The sequence below is a fragment of the Tamandua tetradactyla genome, chromosome 1 (assembly GCF_023851605.1).
Source record: "Tamandua tetradactyla isolate mTamTet1 chromosome 1, mTamTet1.pri, whole genome shotgun sequence".
Lineage (NCBI taxonomy): Eukaryota > Metazoa > Chordata > Mammalia > Pilosa > Myrmecophagidae > Tamandua > Tamandua tetradactyla.
In genome coordinates, this window is record NC_135327.1 from 170,348,608 (window position 1) to 170,374,181 (window position 25,574).

Sequence of the window (25,574 nt, forward strand, 5' to 3'; positions counted from 1 at the left end):
AGCCCAGGCTAGAGAGCTGAAGTGGGTGTCCCAGAGACAAAGGCAGCTGCTAACTGGACAAACCCGTGTTGAAGGGAGCTCAAACAAGTTAGGCAGGGGTTTTGTCTCCTCCAGCTGCCCTTTGGACCTTTGTCCTCCCTTCCTACCACTCACCTGGGGCGTCTTTCAGTTCCCTTTGCTGGTGTGGCTTCCCTCACCGCCAACCCCCCCACCCCCAAGCACACACGCTCCTACTTGGACCCAAATCAGGGGAGCGTGCCTCTTACCACAACCCCAGTCTGTGCCCCTCCAGCCAGGGGAAGTGGGAGCAGGGGCCGCCCTGCCATTGGGAGTGAGTGGCCTGGACACTCCAGGGGCCTCCTGTGGCTGTGGAGACCAAGTCTCCTGGTTTCCCATGCACCCTGGACCCGCCGTGGGGAACCAGGAGTGTCACATGAGGGCCTGCGCGTGGCCTCACTTCCCCAGACAGCCCTGGAGAAGCCAGGGGCACCCTTCAACCTGGGAAGAGACTGGAGGGCTGCCACCTGTTCCAGCTTCTTCCTTCTCATGTGATATCTCTTGCCCAGGGGTTTCTTGGCTCAGGGTCCCCTAATCCAGGGAATGCAACCTCTGAGGCGTGGGTAAAATGTAAAAAGTGGCTGGGCAGGCTGTTTTCTATTTCTTTCTTTAAAAAAGAAACTGCTACATAATTGAAAGTGACCCCCCACAAAATGGGAATCCTTTTTCACTGGAGAAATAATCCAGCTGGTCTAGATAATATATCTGGAGCAATAGTCAAGAGGAGCCTTCTTGGAAAATGTTATGCTGTGTATATGTTACCATGCACATTTTTTTTTTTTAAGAGGAGCCTTCTTTTGTTGTAAGTGACCTCCACACAGAATCCCAGGGGCCACGAGACCCTAGGATGCTGCCCCCTGCGCCCACACCGTCCACTGCTGTCCACTCTGCTCAGGGGAAGCCTCCACCCTTGGAGTCACTGAACTTTGCATCAAGAGCCAGCAGGGAGTATTTTATGCATGATTGTTCTGCAAACCCACAACTTCTCTAATTAAAATAATAATAATAATAATAATAATAATAAAATACATAGGGAGTGAAAGGCGTATGGGTGGACTTGGGTTTTCTCTTTCTTTTTACTTCTTTTCTGGAGTAGTGAAAATGTTCTAAAATTGATTATGGGGTTGTATGCACAACTATGTGATGATACTGTGAGCCAGTGATTGTTTACTTCAGATGGTTTGTATGGTATATGAATATATCTCAAAGCTGTATTTACAATAAAGAAAAAAGGACCACGAGGGAGAAGAAAGAGTGGTGCACTTGAGCTTGCAAGAAGAGGACATTTTTGAATGACAGTAAGACCTAAGAGTGCAAAATGCACCAGATCATAAACTTCCAGAAGAAAAAGAATGCAGACACTAGTTCAGGGCTTCTCAAACTTTAATGTGCATTTGAACCACCTGGAAATTTTGTTTTGATTTGGAGATGCTGGTTCAGGATGCAGGGGCTGAGGGTAGGGCTTCTGCCTTTCTCACCTCCTCCTAGGTAATCTACTGCCTAGCCAGGTACCACTTTGGGCAGGAAGATTCTAAAACAAATATAACATGCTCACCTTCAACTAGTATTTCTATAATAAGGACACACTTTTCCAATAGGAGATTTAAAAATCAAACTTGGTTTGAGGAACGTCATCAAAAAGAGTTTTCTCCACCTAGAAAGCTCTGTATCAGCTGCTTCTTACTCAGTTCTTCAAAGAGATCACCCTGACACCAACTAGGAAAGAATTAATCAATTTTTCTTCCATATATCCACACCCTTTGATCCAGGCTCCATCCCAGCAACTATCACCTGCTGATCCATCTCTCCTGCATTCCAGCTAAGTGATGTTCGGCAGGTCCTGTGAATCTCATTCTTCATCTGCAAAAAGGAAATGATGTTACTGAGCTTGCAGACTTGGTGTGGGGCTCCAGGCACCTGGTGAGGCAGGGACCCAGCGGGGCTCAGAGGACACTTCACATTTTAAACCATATGCAAGACTCCCAGGATATGAAAAATAAAATAATGTATACAGTCATATTTCCATTTTCTATTAGGGCTTCAAAGAGGGGAGTAAAGAAAAGAAAGGCAAAAAGACAACACATACCAAATGTTACTAAGATAGACCAGGGGTAAGACAACAAAGTATTCCTAGAGAGACAGGGGAGAGGAAAGCGAACATCAAAATTCACCATCTAATACTACTCTATTAAAATTTTAACCACTTAACTTGGAAATTTTCTTCATTTAAAATTATTTTTTTTAAGAAAATTACTATAGGAAATGGACAGTGAAAAGAAAGGCCTGAGACCCCTGAGTAAGTCGAGTCGAGTGGAAATCAGACATTAAAATCACGCCAAATTAATGAGAATGAGCTTTAGAGCTACGGAATCTGATGGAGAAGTCAAGGTAGACTTCCAGGAGGAGGTGATGTCGAAGCAGAAAATGTGAAGCAGAGGTGGAGTTCCAAAGTGAAGAATGTTCCAGAAGGAATAAAGCCGGTGAGCAAGGCCCATTTATAGAGCTGAAAAGCACTCAGAAGGTGGATGGATGGTCAAAAGTGAGAAGGCAGCGGTGAACAAAGAGGCCACGGACCCTGGAAGGCCCAACGAGGGATAACCGGGACGAGGCAGGTTCCGGGTTGAGGATTAGAAAGGGACAGGGTGACCTCGGGATCCCCACCTGCAGGCACATCAGGAGTAGGTGTTCAGGTCCAAGTGCCAGCAGCGGGGCGCTGGCGTGGGAGCGACCCTGGTAAGGGGCGCTGGTGGAACGGGATGCCCTCGTACGCGGCTGCGTGAACGACCCGGGTCTGCGGCTGATTTTGAGCTCCCGGAGGGTGAGGGCTGGCTGGATAAGCTCCTTACCCAGCTAAACAAACAGTGCAGCGGGAGGGTTTGTCAAATGACTTCTTATCGGTTCCAGACCTGCCGAAGGAGACCAGTGGTCTGTTCAGGGCACCGCGCTCTCTGGAGTCTCCCCGGAGACCCTGGGCAGGAGCCAGGGGAAGGGCGGGCTGGCCCCACGATCCGCTAGGGTCGGGGGTTGCTGGGGGTCAGTGCGGGGGCGCCCCGGGTGTTCGTGGGGCGGGGCGGGGCGCTGCGGACGCACAGAGGCTCGGCGGCAGCGGCCCAGGGGCGGGGGCGACGCGATGCGGAAGTGCCAGGCGGGCAGACCGGCGGGAGGCGCTACTCTGGAAGGGTGCAGCTCGGCCGCGCGCCCGGCGGGTGCTATCGGGCGCAGCCACGCGGGCGCACGGCGGGAAGGTAGGTACCGGCTGCCGCGCGCCCCCGCACCTCGCGCGCTCCTCTCGGCACCCCTGCCTGGCGCGCCCCTGGGGCGCCTGGAGCGGTGCCAGCGCTACGGCTCATCCCTCTCCTCCGGCCGGGACCGTGGCCCGCGCTCCCTGGGCTTCTGCCGGCGGCGGGCAGGGGATTGGATCTGAGCCGGCCGCGTCCAGTTCCGCCTAGCGCTGGACTGACTGTGGGCGCCCGCACCTCGAGGCGCGCCCCGCGGGTCTGGTGACTTCCAGGGCGACCTCTCGGTGCCGACCTGCTTGGAGTGCAGAGCGGTCAAGGGCGCCAGCGCTGCCTCTTTTCACCCCCCGCTTCGCCAACGCCGCGCCCCGCAGGAGTCTGGTGTGGACCATCGAGGCCCGGCGAACTGGGCTGGAGTGAGTGAGGCCCGACTCCCCAGTTCAGTGCTCTCCCCATTCCTTGGGGCACCCCCAGTCTCTTGGATAGGAGGTTAAGCTTAAAGCGTTCCTCCTCCGAGAACCTTTTAAAGCCGTGGAGAGCAGCCCCAACGGCAGGGGTTTAGGTTTTGTGGGAAGACGGTGTCAGGTCTTCTTTGACTTGTGGCCCAGAAAAGGAGGCGTTGACCCTCTTCGCAGTAGAAAATTATCACGGCGCGCACTGCTTGGGCTAGTTTCTTTCGGTCCTTACCCCGAGCTTAAGAACGAAACAATCAAGTCTAAAAGTGGAGGAGAATGAGCCGGCTGCGGGGGAGGAGGTGGCGAATATGTGCGCCGCCTCCCTTGCGCAGTCGTGGCCGGGACCCGGAGGGAACGGAGCGGGTCCCTGCGGGTGGGGGTGGGGGCCTTACTGGCTTCGCCGCCGTCGTGGGCGCGACAGAGCCGGGACCCACCAGCCAGAGGAACGGAACGAGCGCTCTGAAGGGCAGCCCCGAAGCCAGGGCCCTGGGAGTCGCCCCGCCGGCTGACCCGGGAGGGGCGAGCGGCCGCCGCGGGCGGAGTCTGGGCCGGAGTCTGCGGGGGCAGCGACCGAAGCCGGGCCTGGCGAGGGCTCCCCGCGGGCCCCGAGACGGAAACGGTGATCCGGACCAAAGAGGACGCAGGCGGGGCGGGTGGGGAGAGCCGGAGGCAGAGATTGCCAACCCCCTCCCCCCCCACGGCCACCCGTCCCTCCCCCACCCCCCTTCAGTCTTCAGGCCTCGGGCTGTAAGTGTTGAGGTGCTCCCTGGCAGAAGTCTAGGGAGGCACTGGGAACCCATGCTTTTTTAGCCAAAGACCCTTCTTTGGGGCTCCCCCTCGCGCTCCCGGCCCCTGGGAGGAAGCCGAGGGAGGCTTCTTTCTGCTCCATCTGCTACCGCAGAGCCTCATCAGCTTGTTGGGACTGCGGGGTCGGTGGGGGTCGGGCAGGGTGTGGCCCGGTCACGTGGGCGTGGGGCGGGATTTCCCGCCGCACCTGCTACAGGGACCCCCGTGTCTTCTCCTTGAACTCAGTAGCTCTTGATGTGACCCAGGGGTGGGAGTGGCAGGGGAGGGCTGCAGAGCTTCCTCTGCCCTCGTGTCCACTGCGTTCCAGTTCCTCAAGTGGCTGGCTGCCTTCTGGGGACTCAGGCAGCTGTGGGGTTGCCCACCCCAGCAGGGGCTCCTGGGCTGTCCCTCTAGGTCCTTCATGGACTGACTCACTTGTGGGGTCTTCCTCCTGGCCTCAGCAGCCCACATACATTTTAACTTTCTTTTTTCTTTTTTTTTTGCAAGTTGGTGGGGCAGCTCCTGGTTTGCCCCACATTTTTAGGGTTCACATCCACAAACCTAGGTCTGGGGGCTGCATAAATATCACCCCAATCTTCCAAACCCCTACTGGAGAAGGCTCACCCTTTCAGTTGTCAAGGGGTTAGGGCAGACACGCCCTCTGCTTAAAAATAAGGCCCTCCTCTCAGCAGTGGGGAGGGGGACATTGGAGGACTGGACTCTCTGAGAGCTGTGGCATTAGGGTCTGGCACTTTCTAGGAGTCTGAGTGATTGTTTCTATCCGGAGGGGATCAGTAGGGACAGGGGCATAAAGGCATAGACATTCAGAATTCATGGATGTTCTAAAGTTAGAATGGTCTGAATCGCATCCACGCCTTCTCTTCCACTCTTCCCGGCCCCCCAACAGAAGGAAGCCTGCCTGGGGGCCTGCTGCTGAGCTTGGCCCTACTGAGGGTAAGGCTGGCGTGGACCTGGCTGCAGGCTAAACCCTCAAGGCGGAAGAGCCTTCTATGGCATGCTGAGCAAACCCTCCCTCTGTCCCGGCCAGGCTTATTGTGGGGGCCCCTTCTCCATACTCCAGCCCTGCGTTACCTGAAGGGTCTGCAGCTCTCAGCCGGGGAGGAGAGCATTATAATTTTGAAATCTTGCTCTGTACTCAACAGCAGTGTAGGGCCAGGCAGCTGGACTTGGCGTTGGAGTTCCTCCTTGCCTTGGGCAGGAGGGGACAGAAAAGTGCTTTTCTAGTCTCAGGGGCCACTCCGCCCACTCACACAGCTGTGGGCAGGGCCCCGGGGGTGAGCCAGTAAAGTGGGGGTGGGTCATCAGGGGAGCTATTCCCTCTGTGTCCACAGTGCTTTCTGCTGTCCACCCCACTGAGCCAGCATTGCCTGCTTCTGATGACCGTCAGCGCTCTATTCTAGGGCCCAGGTGTCTCAGGGTCCTTGGGTGGGGTGTTCAGTAGAAAGTTACACTGCAGCCCGCCACACTAAATGTAAATGAATCTCAGGCAAGCTTGGGGGTCTTGCTATGGGTGTGAGAGATTCAGCACTTGGTCTTGGGGACCCACTTGTGAATTTTCTCCACGCCCCCTCCCTCTCCTAGCTCACAGTGAGTCAGGTTTCCCTGTTGTCCCGTCTGGCTACTTTCATTTCCCCTGGGGCTGGGTGGAGGCTGGTGCAGAAAGGGGAACTGAGCCCCCAGCCTTCTGAGGCCTGGGAGCTTTCCCACCCTCTTCCGTCCCAGCGCTTGGGGCCTTGGGCCCGGGAGGGGCTGGCCATACCCTTCACAGGTGCCTGACAGCTGAGCTGGACTCTAGTAGGAGGGGAGACCAGCAGATGGAGCCTCCTGAGCTCTGGGGAGATGATACTTAGTACCAGAAAAGTACCAGGCAGAGGATTTCAGGGGAAACAGGCTCAGTACTCCAAGGCCAAGGCAGGCCTGGGGCCACAGAGGAGAGTCCAGGCCTGAGATGTCCTTCTGGCCAGCTTCCCACCCGGGACAGGTGTGGTAGTCTGCTAGGGTTTGAGTTCCCCCAAAGGTCAGCTGCCCACGGCCTCACACGTCCAGGCTGCGGTTGGGTGGCTTTAGTTCTTAGAAGTTCTTCCTTACCGTGGGCCAAGTCTGCCTCAGTCTAATAGCTGCCCGCTGTCCTGGCGTTGACTCCGAAGCTAATCCCTTTGTCCCCCCGGTGGTACCTCAGATGTTAAGGATAGTGTCACCCCCCACCCCACCAAGTCTTCTTAGGCAATCTGAAGCCCATTCCCTTCAGCTGTTCCTCCCCCGACAGTCCTGTCCCCCAGGACCTCGCCAGAATCACAGTCCTGACAGCCTTCCTTTGGGGCCTGGTCTTGCCCAACTCTAACTTTCCCTTCCCACCAGGAGGCAGAGGAGGGTCCGGGAGGGAGCAGGGCTTCCAGCCTCCCGGGGGTCTATCAGTTGACTGGTATTTCTTCAGTCCTGTTTTGGTCCTGCGCAAGGCAGGGTGCGATGCCCAGAGGTAGCGGAAGTGTGAGGAAGGAAGTACTGGGAAGTTGTCTGCCTGCCTGAAGGGGTAAATGTGGTGGGTGGGCAGTGCAGAGTGGAATAAGAGCTCAGGAGCCCTCAGTTTACTAGAGAGAGTTTAGGGCCACCCATGGTGCTATCAGGAGTGACGTGGGAGTGCTGGGGGTGGGAGGAGGCTGGGCTGGGGTGCCCACTCCACCGGGTACAGGTCGGCACATGTCTTCACGTCACCCTGGTTCCAGGCAGAAGGCTGGGGATGCCCCTGCCCACCGCATCCCGACGCCTCCTCATCCACCACCACCCCTTCTCCTTACGGTGGGGCCTCCAAGGAGAGCGGACTCCCAAGGAAGAGCGAAGTCTGGCCCCTGGGGGCAGCCGCGTACCCAGCTTTACACGCTGAGATGTGCCCAGAAACTAGTGTCCCCTGGCTGGGAGGCAGCCTGGCTTCTCACCCGGGTTCAGCCCTCTGTTCCTTACTTGCTGAGTGTCAGGAGGGGGTGGAGAGTGGGACAGCTCAGTCCTCAGCAGTGCTGAGGCCCAAGGACCTGGGCAAGGGGAGGAGAGAAAAAAAAGCAAAGCGAGCATGTGGGATCAGCTGAAGACTGGCTCCAGCCTTCAGCCTCATCCTGCCAGTGCACTAGTTGGCCCCATCTTGGAAGAAGGGGTCTGGATTTTTGAGCCCCGATGTCAGTCAGCCATTGGCTGGGGGTTGTGCCCCTAAGAGTGGCGGGGTGGGCCCAGGCTCGGGGTGAGGATGCTGAGGGCACTTCTTTGGGAAAGAGGGCTGTGCTGCGTGGTGAGGAGCCAACACTCATAGCACATGCCCCGGCTGGGGAAAGGGTGTCCACTACCACTTGTAAATCCCCTATTTTCCTTCGCCCCCACAAAACACAAAGCACAGATGCAGTGACCCTGTGACAGGAAAGCCATGGGTTGGACTGAGCATTGGCCCTGAACTCCTGGACTGATGCTCGAGAGACTCCAGGTCCCCAGGCTGGGAAGAAAGGACAGCCCTTAACTGCCCACAGCTGGGGATTGGCCCCTGGATGCCCCCGACACCCACCTGGGGCAGGGAGTGACCAGCCGTGGACCTGACGGTCCCCTCTCGCTTTCTCCTGCAGACTCCTTGGCCATGAACCAGCCCGCCCCTGGGGCTCCCCCACCACCCCGCAGGGTGCGGCTGAAGCCCTGGCTGGTGGCCCAGGTGAACAGCTGCCACTACCCAGGGCTTCAGTGGGTCAACGGGGAAAGGAAATACTTCTACATTCCCTGGCGCCATGCCACGCGGCACGGCCCCAGCCAGGACGGAGATAACACCATCTTCAAGGTAAGCCCAAGACGAGCCAGGGCTGGGCCGCCGCCCAGACCTCTCAGGCGCCCTGCCCAGAGGGGGACTCGCTCCCCCAGGCCTCCTCCAAGCTGGGCCACTGGCCCAGAAGCCTTTGCAGGCGGCCCCAGGTGTGATAAGGCACAGCCAGAGGATACACCTTCCCTAACCTGCTCCCCAGAGCGCTGCGGGGCCTTCCTAAATGTAGCCCCTACTGCCCACCCCTTGTGCTTGTCTCATTACTTTGTTCTTATTACACATGAGAACAGGTTCAGTGTACAAATGCAGATGAGCTTAGATGAACACTATTCATAATTTTAACACAGGGGAGGTATCCACTTTTAAAGTTAATACAGTAAAATAAATTAATATTCCGTTTTCTGTGTATATGAAATGCAAAAATGAATCTGACCATATATACATATTTGTTGATAATAAATCTGAAAACATTTGTTGGCATTGGTATGTTATTCAATCAAAAGTGCATAATAAACACATTGGAAATGCAGTAGTTTTTTTTTTCCTGATGTAATTTTATTGAGCTATATTCCAACAGCGGAGAAACCATCCGAAGCGTACAATCACTGGTTCACAGTTGCATCACGTAAAACCATATATTTTGCTTTATAACCTGCATTTTCCACCCTATATCAGGAACAGCTTTTCTTTCCAACATATGTCCACTCCACTTTTAGTGACTGCTTAATAGTCTGTTGGAGGGGTCTAGCACAGTTTAGACACCCAGTCCTCAACCTGTGGGCACTTAGGGTGGCTTTTAGTATTTCAGTGTTGACAGCCACGCCACCATGCACACTCTCTAAACCCTCACCTTTTTTTTTCTTTCAAAATTTTGTATTTAAAACTGTGGCCGGCGGGATGAAATCAGGAATTCATTCTATAGGGTAAACTACTACTGAAAAAAAAAAAAAAAAGGAAAGAATTCTTTTTATAAAATGTCAAAGACCTAATCACCATATAACATTAGGTGAAAGAGAGCAGGTGTCAGAAGTGGCTATACAGCATGACGCCAGTTTTTTGTTGGTTGGTTGTTTTTCATTTCAGAAACTGAAGTTTATTCTTAAATATTTGAGCGAATCGCAGTAACATGTTTTTTAAGAATAATTTTCTATTACTTTAAGTACTCTGAAATATTTCTCATTTTCTTTGTGTCATAATTTTAAAGGGAAATTTCCCCTTAGCTGTGACATTTACTCAAATTCTAAGAAAACTTATTTCAGTTTTAGTTGTCCAGGTAGTCATATTTCCGACCTCCCTTGAATCTATGGTTGGTGTAGATTTTTAAAACTGTTTCTTAAATAACATAGGCTTCTATTATTTGAATTTGGTTAATTATTTCTTGGCTTAAAAAATATATTTGATACATTTAAAGGCTTTCACATTTGTATTGTAATTATGAACAATAGCTCCAAGAACTTAAATACAGAATTTGAATGCTCATCTTTTTTTTGTAATATTTTTAACATTTTTTTTTATTGTGAAACATAATACATATACAAAAAAGCAATACCTTTCAAGGTACATTTTAACAAAAAGTTACAGAATAGATTTCAAAGTTTGATATGGGTTGCAGTTCCATAATTTTATGTTTTTCCTTCCAGCTTCTTCAAGACGCTGGAAACTAAAAGAAATATCAATATGATTCAGCAGTCACATTCATTTGTTAAATCCAGTCTTCTCAGTTATAACTCCTCCTTCAATCCTTCTCCCAATCTTTAGGGTATTTGGGCTATGCCCATTCTAACCTTTTCATGTTGTAAATGGGTGTTGACAGTATGGGATGGGGGATGGAACTAGCTTATGTTCTTGGAGAGACTGGCGCCTCTGGGTTTTGGGACTTACCTGGCCTAGAAACCACCTGGAGGTTATAGGTTTCTGGAAAGTGTAACTTAGTGCATGAAACTGTTGTAGAAGCTCAGATAGAGCCTTTAGGGTTGGCAGGAATGATGTGGGTTGGCTTTTGGCAAACTGTGGTAATTAGCCATATCTAGCTGAAGCTTGCATAAGAGTAGCTCCAGAGTAGCCTCTCGACTCTTTATGAACTCTCTCAGCCACTGATAACTTATTTGTTACATTTCTTTCCCCACTTTTGGTCAGGAAGGTGTGGTTGATCCCATAGTTCCAGGGTCAGGCTCATCCCTGGGAGTCATGTCCCACTTAGAGGGGTGGGTAATGATTTTCCTTACAGAGTTGGGCTTAGAGAGAGAGAGAGAGAGGCCACATCTTATCAACAAAAGAGGTTCTTTCTTAGCTTCTCTGCTTTAGAAATAAGTTTCATAAGAGCAAAGCCTCAAAATCAAGGCCTTGACCTGTTAACTTTAAACTCTCACCTTTTACACATCCTAAACTGTTTCACTGGGATTTGTTCCCAGAGTTAAAAGTTGCTGCATCAAAGGGAGCACATTTTTAAAGTGTTAGACACATATTTCTTAATCTTTATACTTGATCATTACCGTTTCAAACTTTGAAAAGGCATTTCTTATTTTTGAATAAGAATACAGGCTTAAAAGAACACAAGTCAAAATTAAAAAGATATGAAAAGATTTACAGTGAAAAATCTCCCTCCAAACCTTGTCTCCCAGGACACACTGCTCTCCTTAGAGGCAATTAGTGTTATTGGGTTCTTGTTTATCTTTTCTGAGATGTTTCTGTGTATTTCAAGCAAATTTGTACCTATCTTTCCTCCACTCTTGAAAAAAATGGTGTATGTATGTATGTACGCTCTTCTGCCCTTAATATTTATAGAAGATGTCTGCATGTTATGTCAGTATATAAAAGCTTCCTTCTCTCTCTCTCTCGCCTTCTTTTTTTTTTTTTTTGCTACCCATATTTTATTTTATGGATGGCCATAGTTTAAGCAGTCCCCTATGGATGGGTATTTCGGTTGTTGAGGATCTTTTGCTGCTGCAGAGTCCTGCCAAAAAACCATTCTGTTCATAATTTTGGGTGGATGCTTGTATATCTGTAGGCTAACTCCCTCCAAGTCAAATTGCTGGGAAAAAGCATAGAGACTTTTGTAATCCTGCCCGCAGCAGGCTGCCCTCCCAAAAGATAATACCAGCCACTAAATGCGGTGCTCTTCCGGTCTGGGGGCACAAGTTCGGAGTGCTTTACGGGTACTCACCCCATTAGTCTTTACTTCCACCCTGTGAGCGCCCTGTGAGGTGCTCACTCTCATGGGGAGACTGAGGTCAGGAGTCATGCAGTGACTTGCCCCTGGCTTGGGGCTGGCTAGGGGTTCTGGACTCAAACTCGGTCTGCCTCCCTAATCCACTACCTTATGCTGCTCTCCTTGGAGATTGCACCTGTCTGCTGTCCCCAGAGTCCTTGTGTACCCATGCCCCTCAAAGCACCTGAGTTTTGTTTAGCTTATTGGAACAGTGAGAGCTGGGGAAGGGCTGGCGCCCTATCACCCGTGTTGCAGAAGGAGGCGCTGGGATGGGGCAAGGTTCAGTGAGCAGCTAATAGTCTCAGTGCACAGCAGTGACTCCCTTAGCTTTAGGGAGCGGACGAGGTCCTCTGTGGTCGCTGCCTTCTCTTCCTGCCCAGGCCTGGGCCAAGGAGACGGGGAAGTACACCGAGGGAGTGGATGAGGCTGACCCTGCCAAGTGGAAGGCCAACCTGCGCTGCGCCCTTAACAAGAGCCGGGACTTCTGCCTCATCTACGACGGGCCCCGGGACATGCCGCCTCAGCCCTATAAGATCTACGAGGTCTGCTCCAATGGGCCTGCTCCCACAGGTATCCTGCCTGGCCCTGTGTGAACCTGCCGAAGCCCTGGCCCCCCCAGCCATGACCTCTTGGGTGCTGGGGAGGTCCAGGACTCCTCCAGCGTGCAGTGCTCTGAGACATGCGTGCCGGGGCTCCTGCTTGCTCCTAAAACCCAGGGCTCCCAGGAATGGCCAGGAAGCAGGACATTTGTGGGATCAGACTAGGGTCAGCCTCAGAACTAGTCTTTCCCCATGGAGGGCGTCCCAATTCCTCACCCTACCCATGTTCTGGCTTCCGGGCAGCTACGAGTAAGGTCGCTGCGTGCCAGGGGCCGGGAGAGGGCCCTGTGATTCTTGGTGCAGCCTTCCTCCTCCTTACCTAGGGCTCCATTCTCTTTTCTCTCCCCTGCTCTGCAGAGTCACAACCCAACGAAGATTACGCTGGCGAAGGGGAGGAGCAGGAAGAGGAAGAGGTGAATGCAGAGCAGGCCAGGGGCAGGGGCTGCTCTTCGTCCTGCTGTCCACCCCACTGGTGGGGCCGGAGCCTGTGGCAGGAAGCGTTCTGCCGCCCTCCTCTGCTTTCGGGTTAAACAAGCCCCGGCCTCTGAGGCCCTCTGCTCTTCTCCCAGTCTCTTCTCTCGGGATTCTGAACGGAGGAGCAGAGTCAGTGCCCTGTACCTCCCTGGGGTGTTGCTGTTACGAAACATGCTCAGCAGGCGTTGTCTGCCTGATTCTCACATTTGGGCTTAGCACAAGACAAATGAGGAAACTGAGGCACTGAGTGCTTTAAAGACCTGCCTGGGTCGATAGGGGCTGGGACTGCAGCCAGGGTCCGGCCTCCTGTTGAGCTGAAGCAGAAAAGTACCTTTAGGGTCTCAAATTTGTTGCTCCCGTAAGAGATTGAGTTAATAACCTGTTCTCCCTTCTTCCCCGCAACCTCTCCCCTCCTTTGCCGCCGTCTTCCCACCAGCTGCAGAGGATGTTACCAAACCTGAGCATCACAGGTGGGGCCTGGAGGTGGTGGTGGGTGGGGCCTCGTATAAGGAGAGGCCACAGGGTGCCATAGGTACCCAGGACGGGCTGAGGGAGGCTGGAGGAAGGCGGGGAACTGGGCCTGGGGCGCAGCCGTTCCTAGAAGTGACAAGGGTTCTGCCTCCCTCCCCCACCCACAGAAGCAGCTCAGCCTGGCCCCTCCATGGTACCCTTTTCTTTACCCAAAGAGGAGTTCACGTGGCCACCCACTCTGCAGCAGCCTGTGGGGCCGGGCCCCCCTGCTCCAGACCCCCGCTTTCTGGCCCCTCCCTCTGGCGACCCTGCTGCCTTTGGGGAACTCCCAAAGGTCCTGTCGAACCTGGAGCCGGGGCCCCTGGCTGCCGGCCTGCCCTCTGCGGGTGAACAGCTCCTTCCCGACCTGCTGATCAGCCCCCACATGCTGCCCCGTAAGGACCTACAGGAAGGCTGGTTCGGCCAAAGTGGTGCTGGGGCACTGCCGTGGGGTTGGGGAAGAGGGAGGAAGATGGCACCTACTCCTTGGGTGGGGGGAGTAGGGGAAAGAGCTGACGAGTCTGGGCTCTGGCTGTTGGGTTCAAGGGGCTGCAGAAGGGGGAAACCTGGGGCTCACAGCCTGGGTGGACTTGTTCCTCTTCCCTGCAGTGACCGACCTGGAGATCAAGTTCCAGTACCGGGGTCGGCCACCGTGTTCCCTCACCATCAGCAACCTGCATGGCTGCCGGCTCTTCTACAGCCAGCTGGAGGCCACACAGGAGCAGGTGGAGCTCTTTGGGCCTGTGAGCCTGGAGCAGGTGCGTTTCCCCAGCCCTGAGGACATCCCGAGCGACAAGCAGCGCTTCTACACCAACAAGCTGTTGGACGTCCTAGACCGCGGGCTCATCCTCCAGCTGCAGGGCCAGGACCTGTACGCCATCCGCCTGTGCCAGTGCAAAGTGTTCTGGAGTGGGCCCTGTGCCTCGGCCCACGGCTCGCGGCCCAACCCAATCCAGCGGGAGGTGAAGACCAAGCTCTTCAGCCTTGAGCACTTTCTCAATGGTGAGGGTCCCACGTTGTTCCCCCCTGGCCTCCTGCCACGCAGGAGCATGTCTCTTAGCCTCTGATTAGGTATCTTGATCTCACTCCAGAGCTCATCCTGTTTCAGAAGGGCCAGACCAACAGCCCACCACCGTTTGAGATCTTTTTCTGCTTTGGGGAGGAGTGGCCTGATCGCAAACCCCGAGAGAAGAAGCTCATTACTGTACAGGTACCCTGATCCCCAGCTCTTCCTTGGCTTGGATATTGTGGGAAACTGAGCCTTGCCCCAGGGTGGAGGCTCTGGGAGCCTTGGTTACTGTGAACTTGGCTGCCAGAGATAAGCAAGGCTCAGTCAAGTGCACATACGTAGCTTTTGGGTAAAGTAGGAATAGGTCCCCTTCGTCCTGATGGGTGAAGTCTGCTCCCTGCCCCCTGGTGGATGCCCTTATGCACAACTGGATTGGGCAGCCCTGCCCTGTCTCCTCTTCTCCCCTTAGGTGGTGCCAGTAGCAGCTCGGTTGCTGCTAGAGATGTTCTCAGGGGAACTTTCTTGGTCAGCTGATAGTATCAGGCTACAGATCTCAAACCCAGACCTCAAAGACTGCATGGTAGAGCAGTTCAAGGAGCTACATCACATCTGGCAGTCACAGCAGCAGCGGGTTCAGCCCGTGGTGCAGGTCCCTCCTGTGCCAGGCCTCGATGCTGGCCAGGGGCCCTGGCCCATGCACCCAGCTGGCATGCAGTAATGAGGCTGCAGTTAGTGACCATCTTGGGCTTCCTGGGTGGCTGCGTGGACTGATGTGGAGATGTCCCAGTCTCATCTCAGCATCTCCCGGCAGTAGATTTGGGCAAGGAGAGGGAAGAGAGGCCCAAGCACTGCAGGTGCTCCCTGCAGTGACTGAGAAGACCCTGGAAACCAGCTTTGCTTTTAGGGCTCTGTCTTCCTCTGGATCTGCCTCTTGTGTGCTAGCTCTGGTATGCCTGACTCTTGGAGAAATTTGCTGTCAGCACCAGTGAGCATGGAAGGAAATCCTCAACCCAGGGTGCCTTGTTGTATAGGGCAAATTACCCCAGGGTGGGCAACTCTCGGACTGCCCCCATTTCCTCTGGCAAAAAGAGCCAAAGACTCCTGTGGGCTAGGTTCCTCCAGCAAGGTCTCTGCAGGGCATGGGCCTGACTTGTTGTTTCCCTAGTTGGAGCCTCGTTTCCTTATCTTACTCCTCCTGAGAAAGATAAGGTATTTAGGTGTCACTCCAGACACTTAGGGCTCTCAGCTACCCTGCTTCTTGAGAGTCCAAGAACCTGGGGTAGAAAGTAGAATTTTAGTATTTTTGCATTAATAAATATTAAAAACAGATTTGTCCGTTTCTTTACTTTTTCCCAAACCAGTTGCATCCATGCTATTCTACCAGATCCCATTTCTGAAGCCAGCTGGCCCTTTCCTCTAGCACCTGCCCTCCATCCCTGGGCCCTTGATATGGGGAGGGCCTGCCTTCCAGGCTGATGAGTCAGTTCTGGCTGGCTGCCTTTCTTTGCTCTCCAGGAGGATGCTGGCTAAAGCCTGCGTGTGGATTATTAAATGTGTGCCCAGTCTAAAAATTTTATCCCAATTTTTCCATAAGAAATGGTAGAAAAGAAAGTGTTGGTATTCCAGCTACATTTGGGACCAGTATGGTCTTGTTATACTCATGTGTATGCATATGCTAGTAAACATATTAAAACACTGCTTGCAGATTGGTAGTTCATGTTTTGAATCTGGCTCTTAGTTGTGGTTTTCTGACCTGAAAAGCTTTTGTTGTTGTTTGTTTGCTTTTTGATTGTGGACGATTATAAACATTTGCAAAACTTGAAGAATGGTATGAATCCCCCATGTACCAGCTTCAATAATGATCAATTCATGGTCAGTCTTTTGCATCTATACTTCCATCCAGGCCCTCACTCTGAGATTATTTTGAAGCATATCCCCAACATTTCATTTGTAAATATTTCAGCATGCGTGCTGGTTTGAATCTGTTGTGGACCCCAGAAAAGCCATGTCCTTTAATTCTCGTTCAGTATTGCTGGGTGGGAGTTTTTTGATTGTGTCCATGGAAATGTGACCTGCCCAATTGTGGGTGGTAATTTTTGATTAGATGGTTTCCATTGAGATGTGCCTCCACCCATTCAATGGGCTTGCTCACTGGAGCCTTTTAAGAGGGAGCCATTTTGGAAAAAAGCTTTAGAGCCCACACAGCCAGAGACCTTTGGAGATGAAGAAGGAAAATGCCCCCGGGGAAGCTTCATGAAACAAGAAGCCCAGAGAGAAAGCTAGCAGATGTCATCGTGTTCACCATGTCCTTTTCCAATTGAGAGAGAAACCCTGAACTTCACTGGCCTCCTTGAACCAAGGTATCTTTCCTTGGATGCCTTAGATTGGACATTTCTATAACTTGGCTTTAATTTGGACAATTTCATGACCTTAGAATTGTAAATGTGCAAGTTAATAAATTCCCCTTTTAAAAAAACCATCCGTTTCTGGTATATTGCATTCTGGCAGCTTGCAAACTAGAACAGCATGTATCTCTAAAAGCAACCATAAAATCATTATACCTAATGTGAACAAATGAATTCTTTTGCTAAATCTCTAGTAGTTAAGAGTTAAGACAATTGGGGGAATTTAAAATTAATTAGAATGAGGACCCCAATAAGGCCCCGTACATTGTAATTGATTTGTTTTTATTATGTTTTTTAATCTATAGGTTCTGCTTCTAAGTTTTTATTCCTTTAATTTATTTGTTGGAGAAATTGCATTATTTTTGTTCCAGAATTTGTTTTTGCCTGTCACAGATTTCATCTTTGTTGTGTTGCCTAACATATTCTGTCTTAATGAATATGATTGGATTGTTTCCATCTTTAGTTATAAATAATGCTTCCATGAATATGTTTGTGTATACTCCTTTTATTTCTTTTCATATTTTTGCCAGTGTATTTGGGATAGATCCCTAGAAATAAGATTTATGGATCAAAGAATATATATGTATGTAATTTAGTAGATATTGCCAAAATCCCAGAAATGTATGAGTACCTGTTTCACCGGTTTTGCAATATTGTCAAATGTTTGGATTTTTGTCGACTCAAAAGGTGAAAAATAGAATCTCAGTATGGTTTAAAATGCCATTTCTCATTAGGAGGTGGTCTATGCAGATTTTTATTTTAAATAAACTTTTTATTTTAGAAGTTTTAAATATACAGAAAAGTTGCAAAGATGATCCAGGGAGCTCCTAAATAGCTCACGCTGTTTCCCTAATTGTTTAACATCTTACAGTATTACAAGTAAGGAACCAATATGAATATAGTATTAAACCAGACTCCGTACTTTTTTTGGATTTCCTTCATTTTTATTTAATATCTTTTTTTTTTTGTTCTAGGAGCCCCTCCAGGATATCACATTACATTTAGTCACATCTCCTTAGTCTGCTCTGTTCTGTGACAGTTTCTTAGATTTTCTTGTTTTTGATGACCTTAACAGTTTTGAGGTGTACTTGTCAGGACTTTTGTAGAATGCCCCTTCATTTGGGTTACCTACCGTTTTCCTCATGGTTAGACTGGGGTCATGGTTTTTGTTAGGAAGACCACAGAGGTGATGTGTCATTCTCATTACGATATCAAGGGTGCATGCTATCAACATGACTAATCATTGATGACATTAACCTTGATTAGCTGAGGTTGTGTTTGCCAGGTTATCTCTCTTTAAAATTACACTCACTTCAACCCTTTTCCATACTGAACCCCTTGGCAGCCCATGCTTAAAGGATGGGGAGTTAGCTTCACCTCCTTGAGGGAGTGGTAATTATATAAGGTTATTTGGAATTCTTCTGTATGGGAGATTTGTCTCTTCTTCCTCCCTTATTTATTCAATCGTTTTATCGGTTATAAAGTATATAAAGTATAAACTCGTGGGAGGTTTATATAAGGTTATATAAGGTTATTTGGAATTCTGTATGGGAGATTTGTCTCTTCTTCCTCCCTTATTTATTCAATCATTTTATCGGTTATAAAGTATATAAAGTATAAACTCGTGGGTGGTTTATACTTTACGTTATAATCCAATACTATCTTATTTATTTAGTTGCGCAAATTGTTTTAACTCTGGTCATTGGGAGCTCTTTCAGGTTAGCTCCTGCATCCCCCCCCCACTTTTTTTCATTTTTAAACTGTTATTCGCACATCATCGTACAATCCAACCTAAGTACAAATCAGTGGTTCCCCGTGCAATCACACAGCCATGCCTTCACTACCACAATCTACATGAGGACACTTCCTTTTCTTCTGCAAAGAATCCCTTACCTCTCCTTCATATCCCCAGCTTATTGATATTTTAGTTTTGGCATATTGCCTTCATGACCTTCAATGGAAGCATATTACAATGTTACTGTTAACTATAGACCCTAATTTGCATCGACTGCATTTTTTCCTGTATACCATTCCCTTTTCAACACCTTGCAATGTTGACATTCATTTTCTTCTTCATGCAAAAACATTCTTATATTTGTACATTTAATCACCATCATTGCCCTCTAGGCATTCCTAAATTATACCTTCTCAGTCTTTATCCTCTATCTTTCCTTCTGGTTTCATACGTGTACCCAGCTCTTTTCCCTGAACCATACTCACATTTAGCTTCATTCAATGTACTTATATTATTGTGCTATCATCAGATAGTATTGTACTATCCATTTCTGAATCTTTACAGTCTTGTCACACATTCTGTATTCTTTCAGCACCAAATGCCCAATCTCTACCCTATTTCTATCTCCTGATAACCTGTGTTCTTAACTTTAAAGTGTTAGTTCACATTAGTGAGACTATACGGTATTTGTCCTTTTGTTTCTGGCTTATTTCACTCAGTATAACATCCTCAAGGTTCATCCCATTTTTACATGCTTCATAACTTTCTGTATTACAGCTCCATAGTATTTCATTGTATGTATATACCACAGCTTGTTTAGCCAATCATCCATTGATGGAAATTTGGGCTATTTCCATCTCTGGGCAATTGTGAATAATGCCACTATAAATATTGGTGTGCAAATGTTTCTGCCCTTGCCTTCAGTTTCTCTGAATATAATCCTAGTAATGGGATTGCTGGATCATATGGCAATTCTATACTTAGCTTCCTGAGGAACCATGAAATTGCCTTCCAGAGCAGTCACACCGTTCTACATCCCACCAACAGTGAATAACTATGCCTCTTTCTCTACATCCTCGCCAGCACTTGTTTTCTTTTTTATAATGGCCATTCTAGTGGGTATAAGATGATGATATCTCATTGCGGTTTTGATTTGCATTTCCCTATTAGCCTCCTGCGTCATTTTGACATATGCCCCCATTATTTTTTTTTAGTACTCTTACTTTCTGGTGCTAGAAGATGCTCCAGGTTCATCTTGTATATTCCCTGACCCAGCTTTAAAACCAACCATTTCTCCAAGGAGTCCTGAATCTTTTTATAGGAAAATGGTTTTAAAAATCAAGATTTGAAAAAAAAATCAAATTAAAAATAAATAAATACATCAAGATTTGGGTGCAGGGCCCGCTTGCTGCTTCTGGGGTATTACTGTTTCTAGGCTCTCTTAGCAGAGCTAGGAAATACATGTATACTAACCCATGTATACACATAATTTTCCATATCTATCCATCTGTAACTATACTAAGATGTTGTCTCCACCTCTAATCCATTACCACATGGATCCTTCTAGCCCTCCCCCTTGCTTATCTATAACCTCCTTCTCTAACAGTAAGAAGCCTGACTCCTATTATCTGCCATCTCTTTTATTTAATCAATCCCAGTATATAAACACAGCAGTTTCAGAATGCACCCCTGTGAGAAACTACCAAGTAGAGTACAATGCTTATATACAGTTCCTTTCGTCTTTAGACTGTTTTCAGACATTTACAAAGGTAGCACTTTTGCCTTCACCTCACCCCCACTGGCCCATGCAGTTCTATTTCAGCTTTAGTTTGAAATTAGTTGCCAACACTTTAAGGTTAGGAGATGTCACATATCTGATTTTCAGCTTCTCTCAAAACAATCAGAAAATCTGAAAAATTTGTCTCATAGTCCTCAGGTCCCCAATAATTGATAATCAGATGAGAAACTGATTATTAATAATTAACAATCTGTTGTTGTCCCCTTTAAGCAAAGAATGTCATCGAGTTTGCCACCCTTGATGAATGGTAGTGCAGAGAGACCAAGAATTGATGAATTATGGGTGCTTGAAAGAACTCTCTGCACTAGGCGACCACTGGAGGATTGACTTCCCCAAACTCCTGGTGGGTCACTGGCTGTAGAGAATCTTCCTTGGGTTTCTACTTTCTGACTTCTTAAAAATAAAACAAAACCAAAACAACCTGGCTACTATTTCCTATGGACCGCTGTGTTATAGTAGCTAGCTGTGGATGAGCACTATCTCAAAGAAGTAATGGAGACAGAAAACCAGAGGTAAAGGCCAGTGCATGTTACAATCAACTTCTCCCTGTTCATCCCAGGGTTCTGCCTGGTAGGACATACTAAGTATGGAAGCACATCCTTGAACTGCTCTGATGGCCTGTGCTGGTGCTTATTTTAAATTGGGTCCTCAGAACACTGATGTTCATGGTATTGGGGATGAACATGTCCCTCTAGCAGTTTATCTCCCTACCTTCCTCCAAGTCCCTTCTCACTAAGTTCATCCTTGACACAGAATGACCCAACTAAATAGTTTCCTTGAATTCAAAATTTCTTCTTCTTACTTAGCTTCTCATTGACATAAAAAAAAATCTAATAACTTTTCAATCTTCAGAGAATAGGAAAGGGTACTGATGGCTTTTCCCACTTTTGCTGGATGAACACTTTTGGAAGGCGACTTTCACACTTGCTGATAATGAATCTCAAAACAAACAAAACCCAAGCACATCTCTGTGTTGCTCACCTTGTTTCATAATCTTGTTTCCATAACTTCTTTGGAATTTGGCTTTCATTTTCATACGATTCAGTTAAACCAGGGCCACACAAGGTGGATATGCACATTGCATTTATGAGATGCCAATCAAAAGCACAAGTTCCTGTATGTAATACATCCCACCTTCTCAATTATTGAGCTTCATAATCATTCCCTTCAAACACATACATAAAAGTTACAAGTCACTTTTCATTAGCACAGTCTTGCTGGGAATAGTCCCAACAGGTTTAGTTGTTAGTGTACAACGTGATCATGACCAGAATTTCTTGGCTAGGCCAATCATGGAAATGAGGAAACAGACAATTCTGTAGGAAGTTAATGACTTAGGCAAGTTCAAGTTCATCATCAGTTGACCTGCAGGTGGATAATGCCATGCAGGAATGTAATGTCTACATGAGTACCTGACCCAGAACAGTTCCTTTTTAAATTAAAATTTAGGTATCCTTGCCATGCCCAAAAGTAAAAAAAAAAAAAAAAATGCTTCAGTACACAGTGAGGCCCTAACACTATTAATGTGACAGGGTTCTGTTTTTCAAACAAGATATTCTTGACTTTAACTAGGATATGCATTCCCCATGCTTTTTAGTATCTGGGGAGTATAGTATCAGGCCTCCCACTTATTATTTTTCAGTTAGATATAACTTTTTATGACAGAAATTAAGCTCCTTAAACAGAGCAAAGTTAATTGGTTATTCTAAGGCCTTAGGGGTTGGACTAGGCTTAAAGATTTAATGGTTTAACCAGAAAATGAAAGGGATGGCTGGGGTAATGTGTTGATCTCCAGAATCAGATGAATTCCCAACACTCGTATATTCAAGTGTTTTTTCCTCCCCTTCTGTTACGGCTAATTTCATGTATCAACTTGGCTAGGTAATGGTGTCCAGTTGTTTGGTCAAGGAAGCACTGGCCTGATTGTTACTGGGGGTATTTCAAGGATTAAAATCAACAGTCAGGCGACTGATTGCATCTAGGGCTGATTACATTTACAATTCAAAAGAGATTGCTTTCAGGCATGAGAGAAGTCTCAACCAATCAGATGAAAGCCTTAAAGAGGGACCTGATGATTTCAGTAATCATTTCTTTTTCTGTTTCAGGCAGTCAGAGTCTCCTAGGGAATTCATGGAAGCTTTCACTGGAGTTACCTATTTGTGGCCCGTCCTATGGAATTTGGGATTCCTGCCCTATGGGAATCCCATGGTTGTATAAACCAATTCCCATATAAATACCTTTACACTTACATACCGAACTATGCAACATGTATCTCCTGCAGGTTCTGTTGCTCTGGAGAACCCTAACTAATACACCTAATATGTCTCTTTAGAGAATAAATCCCCGAGTACCACTGTTCATTAATTTCATATATTGCTCTGGAGTTTGAGGATTCCAAGCCCAGGAGCAAAAACTTGACAAAATGACATGGCAAAGACAAGGCAGAAAAATGCTAGTGTCAGTAACGCTGCCAGGTGTATCAAACTAGATGCAGACAAGATTAACTCAAAGTCCAATTACTCTAACATACTGTATGATCCCATTTATGTAAACTCAAGAAAATGCAAACTAAGTACAGTGACAGAAAACAGAGCAGTGGTTGCTCGGGGAAGAGGGATGGGAGGGACAGGAGGGACAATAAGGAATTACAAAGGGGTATGAGCAAACCTTGGGTGGTAAAGGGTATGTTCACTGTCTTGGTTGTGGGTTTCATGGGTGTATGATGCCAAATTATACACCTTAAATATGTATGTTAATTTTATTGTATGTTAATTAAATATCAATAAAGCAATTTTTAAAGCGAGACCAATTATTCTAAGCTAGGAACCATCTATTTGGGTGGCTACCATGGAAACAATATATCATACTTCTGTTTAACATGCAGGAGTAACTTACTCTTTCTCCCACTGAGGTTGTATGAAAGGATGAAATATAACATAGGAGTTTTAGGGTGAACTAAAATAAAAGACACAGTACCAAGGACAGAGGTCACTGACGTTTTAAAGAGAAATGCACTGCTTACACAGATGTCTATTAGATAATAACTAAGATTGCTTACTTAGCTGGTCTAGCTGTACCACTTCAGACCTATGATAGTGAAAGGAAGTAAAAACAAAGAAATGTTTTAATTTTAAAAATTTATTTTTTTTCTTTTTTCTTTTTTTTGTTGCTGTTGGTTTGTTCGAGATGACTACGACACCAGACAGAACAGTGCCCCTCATATCTAATGCCTGTGCAGGGCTGCACTCCTTTGAAACATTAAGGTCTCCTTTGGGCTCCCCTCTCCCGCCCTATCCCTCATGAAGTCAAATAATTTCCACATTTTTTTAGTAAAATACAATCAGCCCCGTTACACTTTTGCCCATATTCATCTTTTTTTCTTTCTCTCATATCTGTGGGAGGAAAATTAATGAATGGGAAAAAAAACACCCTTAAAAAACCTAAAACTTAGAATAAACATTCATATTTAACCTAACCCACCCTAATTTTGGCTCTTCTCTCCGAGGATGACAACAACCCACTGTGGACCAGAAGTGGATTAGAGACTTAATAGGGTCAGAATTAGGATATACATGAATTTTGGCCATTGGCAGGTCCTGGGTATCACTGATATGACTGACATGACATAAAGCAGAACAGGCTCCTTGTTTATTCTCCTTTGTCTGAAAACTCTGGAGGTAGGAAGAAAGTTGAAGGTGGGAGAAATTTCTACTTGTGTAAGGGAAAGGGATAGGGGAGGGGTGGAAAGAGAGCAAAACAACAAAAAACCTTAAGAGATATGCTTTACCCTGAACCTTCCAATTGCAGCTATTGCATTCATTTGAATTCCCACATTTCTCCCTAAGTAAATCGTTTCAGTTTCACAGAAAGTTTGTACTTTTATTTTTCTGCGTGCACACGTCTGTTTGTATGTGTGTGTGTGTACGTACGTGCGTGTTATTTCTGCCAGGCGAATGTTTCAGTTCTGGTTTCATTTTTGTTTTCTGTTTTATCCTTTTTTATTTCCTTGAATTTTTTTTTTCCTTTAAAAAAACAAGTTCACCAGGAAACCAGCTTCCCTCCCACCATGCCGGACAGGCCGCAGCCATCTTTTTTAAACCACGCTGATTTTCCCTCACACTCCCAAACAGGAACTCCTAAGGATGGCCTTGGAAGGCTGGAGTCTCTCCCTGTCTGGCGGGACACCCTGGTGGTGGTGAAGGCCCCTCTGCCACAACGGAGGTTTCTGATTGTGGGACACAGTCTGTTCTTTGTTTTCTTCCTGTCTTCTAATTAAAAAAGACAATGCTGTAAAAAGGGGAGAAGAAAATCACTATTGTGCTCTGGGAGATAGTAAGCATTTTATAAAATCAACCTCAAGCAGAAGTTTCTATCTTGCTGAGGTACCTTATTCTGGCCTCTGCCATAAGAATTTAAGTTAAAAAAAATGTTTTTTGTGTGTGTTTGTGTGATTTCAAAGGAGTTACTGCTTTAATAAATACCATCTTCAGTGCTTTTCCAATACCGAGTGCATTGAGGATACCAAGGATTATAAATGGAGAGTAAAGACTGAGTCAGTGTGTCTCAGGTCCACTTCAGTCTGTTTAAATATTGGGGTTTCATGTAAGATTTCATTTTGAAAGAAGGTTCTTTTTACTAATAAAAGTCTAAAAGACACAGATGTACACTCTACTGAAAGGGTACTGTGTGAAAGTATTAAGCAGAATGGTTAAGAGTGAGGACTGGGTTACCACAATGTCTACATTTGAATTCTGGCTCTACCTATTACTATATGACATCAGGCAAATTGTGTAACCTCAACTTCCTCAACTGTAAAATGGGAATAACAATAGTCAATAACCCAGAGAATTACATGAAGATTATTTTAGTTAATACATATAAATCACTTAGAGCTGACACATAGTAAGTAATCAACAAATGTTAGCTTTAATTTACTCATATAATCTGTGAACAAACCTATGAAGTATATCATGTTAGTTATTATAGACCCTATGTAATACCTGATGTCCCCAATGCAATCATAAAGGATCAAAGTTTAGAAGTAATTCCTGGTATGATAAAGTGCTGCTGAACTTTACCTCCTAATGCATCTTTCACAGAAACCACCACTGAGTGCTCAGTTTAGAGAGTTGTCTTTTGGGAGAATAAATCCTGCTTAAAATATCAAAGGGTGTGTGATTTACAAGATAGTTGTTTTTCTCCTCTCAGTCAAGAAATTGGCACCCAAATTCCATTCCCCAGTCCCTTCTTTCCTCAGCTAAGCATTTGCTTTGTTTCAGAATCAGGAGACAGGAAGCATATGAAGAAAACTGATGATTACACAGATGGCTGCTAAAGATGCTAGCTCTTTTTCTATATCGCCTGTCTCAGTTAAAAACCACTGTCACAGTCAGATTAATGTGTCAACTTGACCATGTGGTGGTGCCTGGTTGTCTGGTCCGGCAAGCGCTGGCCTGTCTGTTGCTATGAGGACATTTCATGGACTTAAATCATG

General features: G+C 47.5%; 2 protein-coding genes and 1 long non-coding RNA gene across 8 annotated transcripts in view; 1 reads left to right on the plus strand and 2 right to left on the minus strand.

Annotated features, from left to right (window-relative positions):
- Nucleotides 1-1,430: 1,430 nt before the first annotated feature.
- On the minus strand, nt 1,431-3,242 carry LOC143655842 (uncharacterized). The gene is made up of 3 exons (XR_013162316.1): nt 3,148-3,242; nt 2,719-2,963; nt 1,431-1,917 (listed from the first exon to the last, which is right to left on the minus strand). It is a non-coding gene; the product is annotated as an uncharacterized LOC143655842 (long non-coding RNA).
- On the plus strand, nt 3,210-15,471 carry IRF5 (interferon regulatory factor 5). Of its 5 annotated transcripts, none has more exons than XM_077126753.1 (9): nt 3,210-3,302; nt 8,158-8,363; nt 11,931-12,120; nt 12,507-12,562; nt 13,060-13,093; nt 13,262-13,528; nt 13,743-14,135; nt 14,225-14,343; nt 14,612-15,471. In XM_077126753.1, the coding sequence occupies exons 2-9, from the start codon at nt 8,169-8,171 to the stop codon at nt 14,858-14,860; spliced, it is 1,503 nt and encodes a 500-aa protein (XP_076982868.1). In that variant the 5' UTR covers nt 3,210-3,302; nt 8,158-8,168; the 3' UTR covers nt 14,861-15,471. The 5 variants fall into 5 exon arrangements, with proteins under 5 accessions (XP_076982868.1, XP_076983003.1, XP_076983149.1 ...); XM_077126888.1 differs by having other exon boundaries at nt 14,205-14,343; nt 14,583-14,803; XM_077127034.1 differs by having other exon boundaries at nt 14,205-14,343; nt 14,612-14,737.
- A 7,731-nt stretch (nt 15,472-23,202) lies between these two features.
- The window catches only part of TNPO3 (transportin 3), a 140,970-nt gene continuing 138,598 nt past the window's right edge, over nt 23,203-25,574 (minus strand). For both annotated transcript variants that reach the window (XM_077126703.1, XM_077126727.1), the window contains one exon: nt 23,203-24,367. The gene's annotated coding sequence lies outside the window, so the exon portion shown is untranslated. The remainder of the gene's footprint in view (nt 24,368-25,574) is intronic.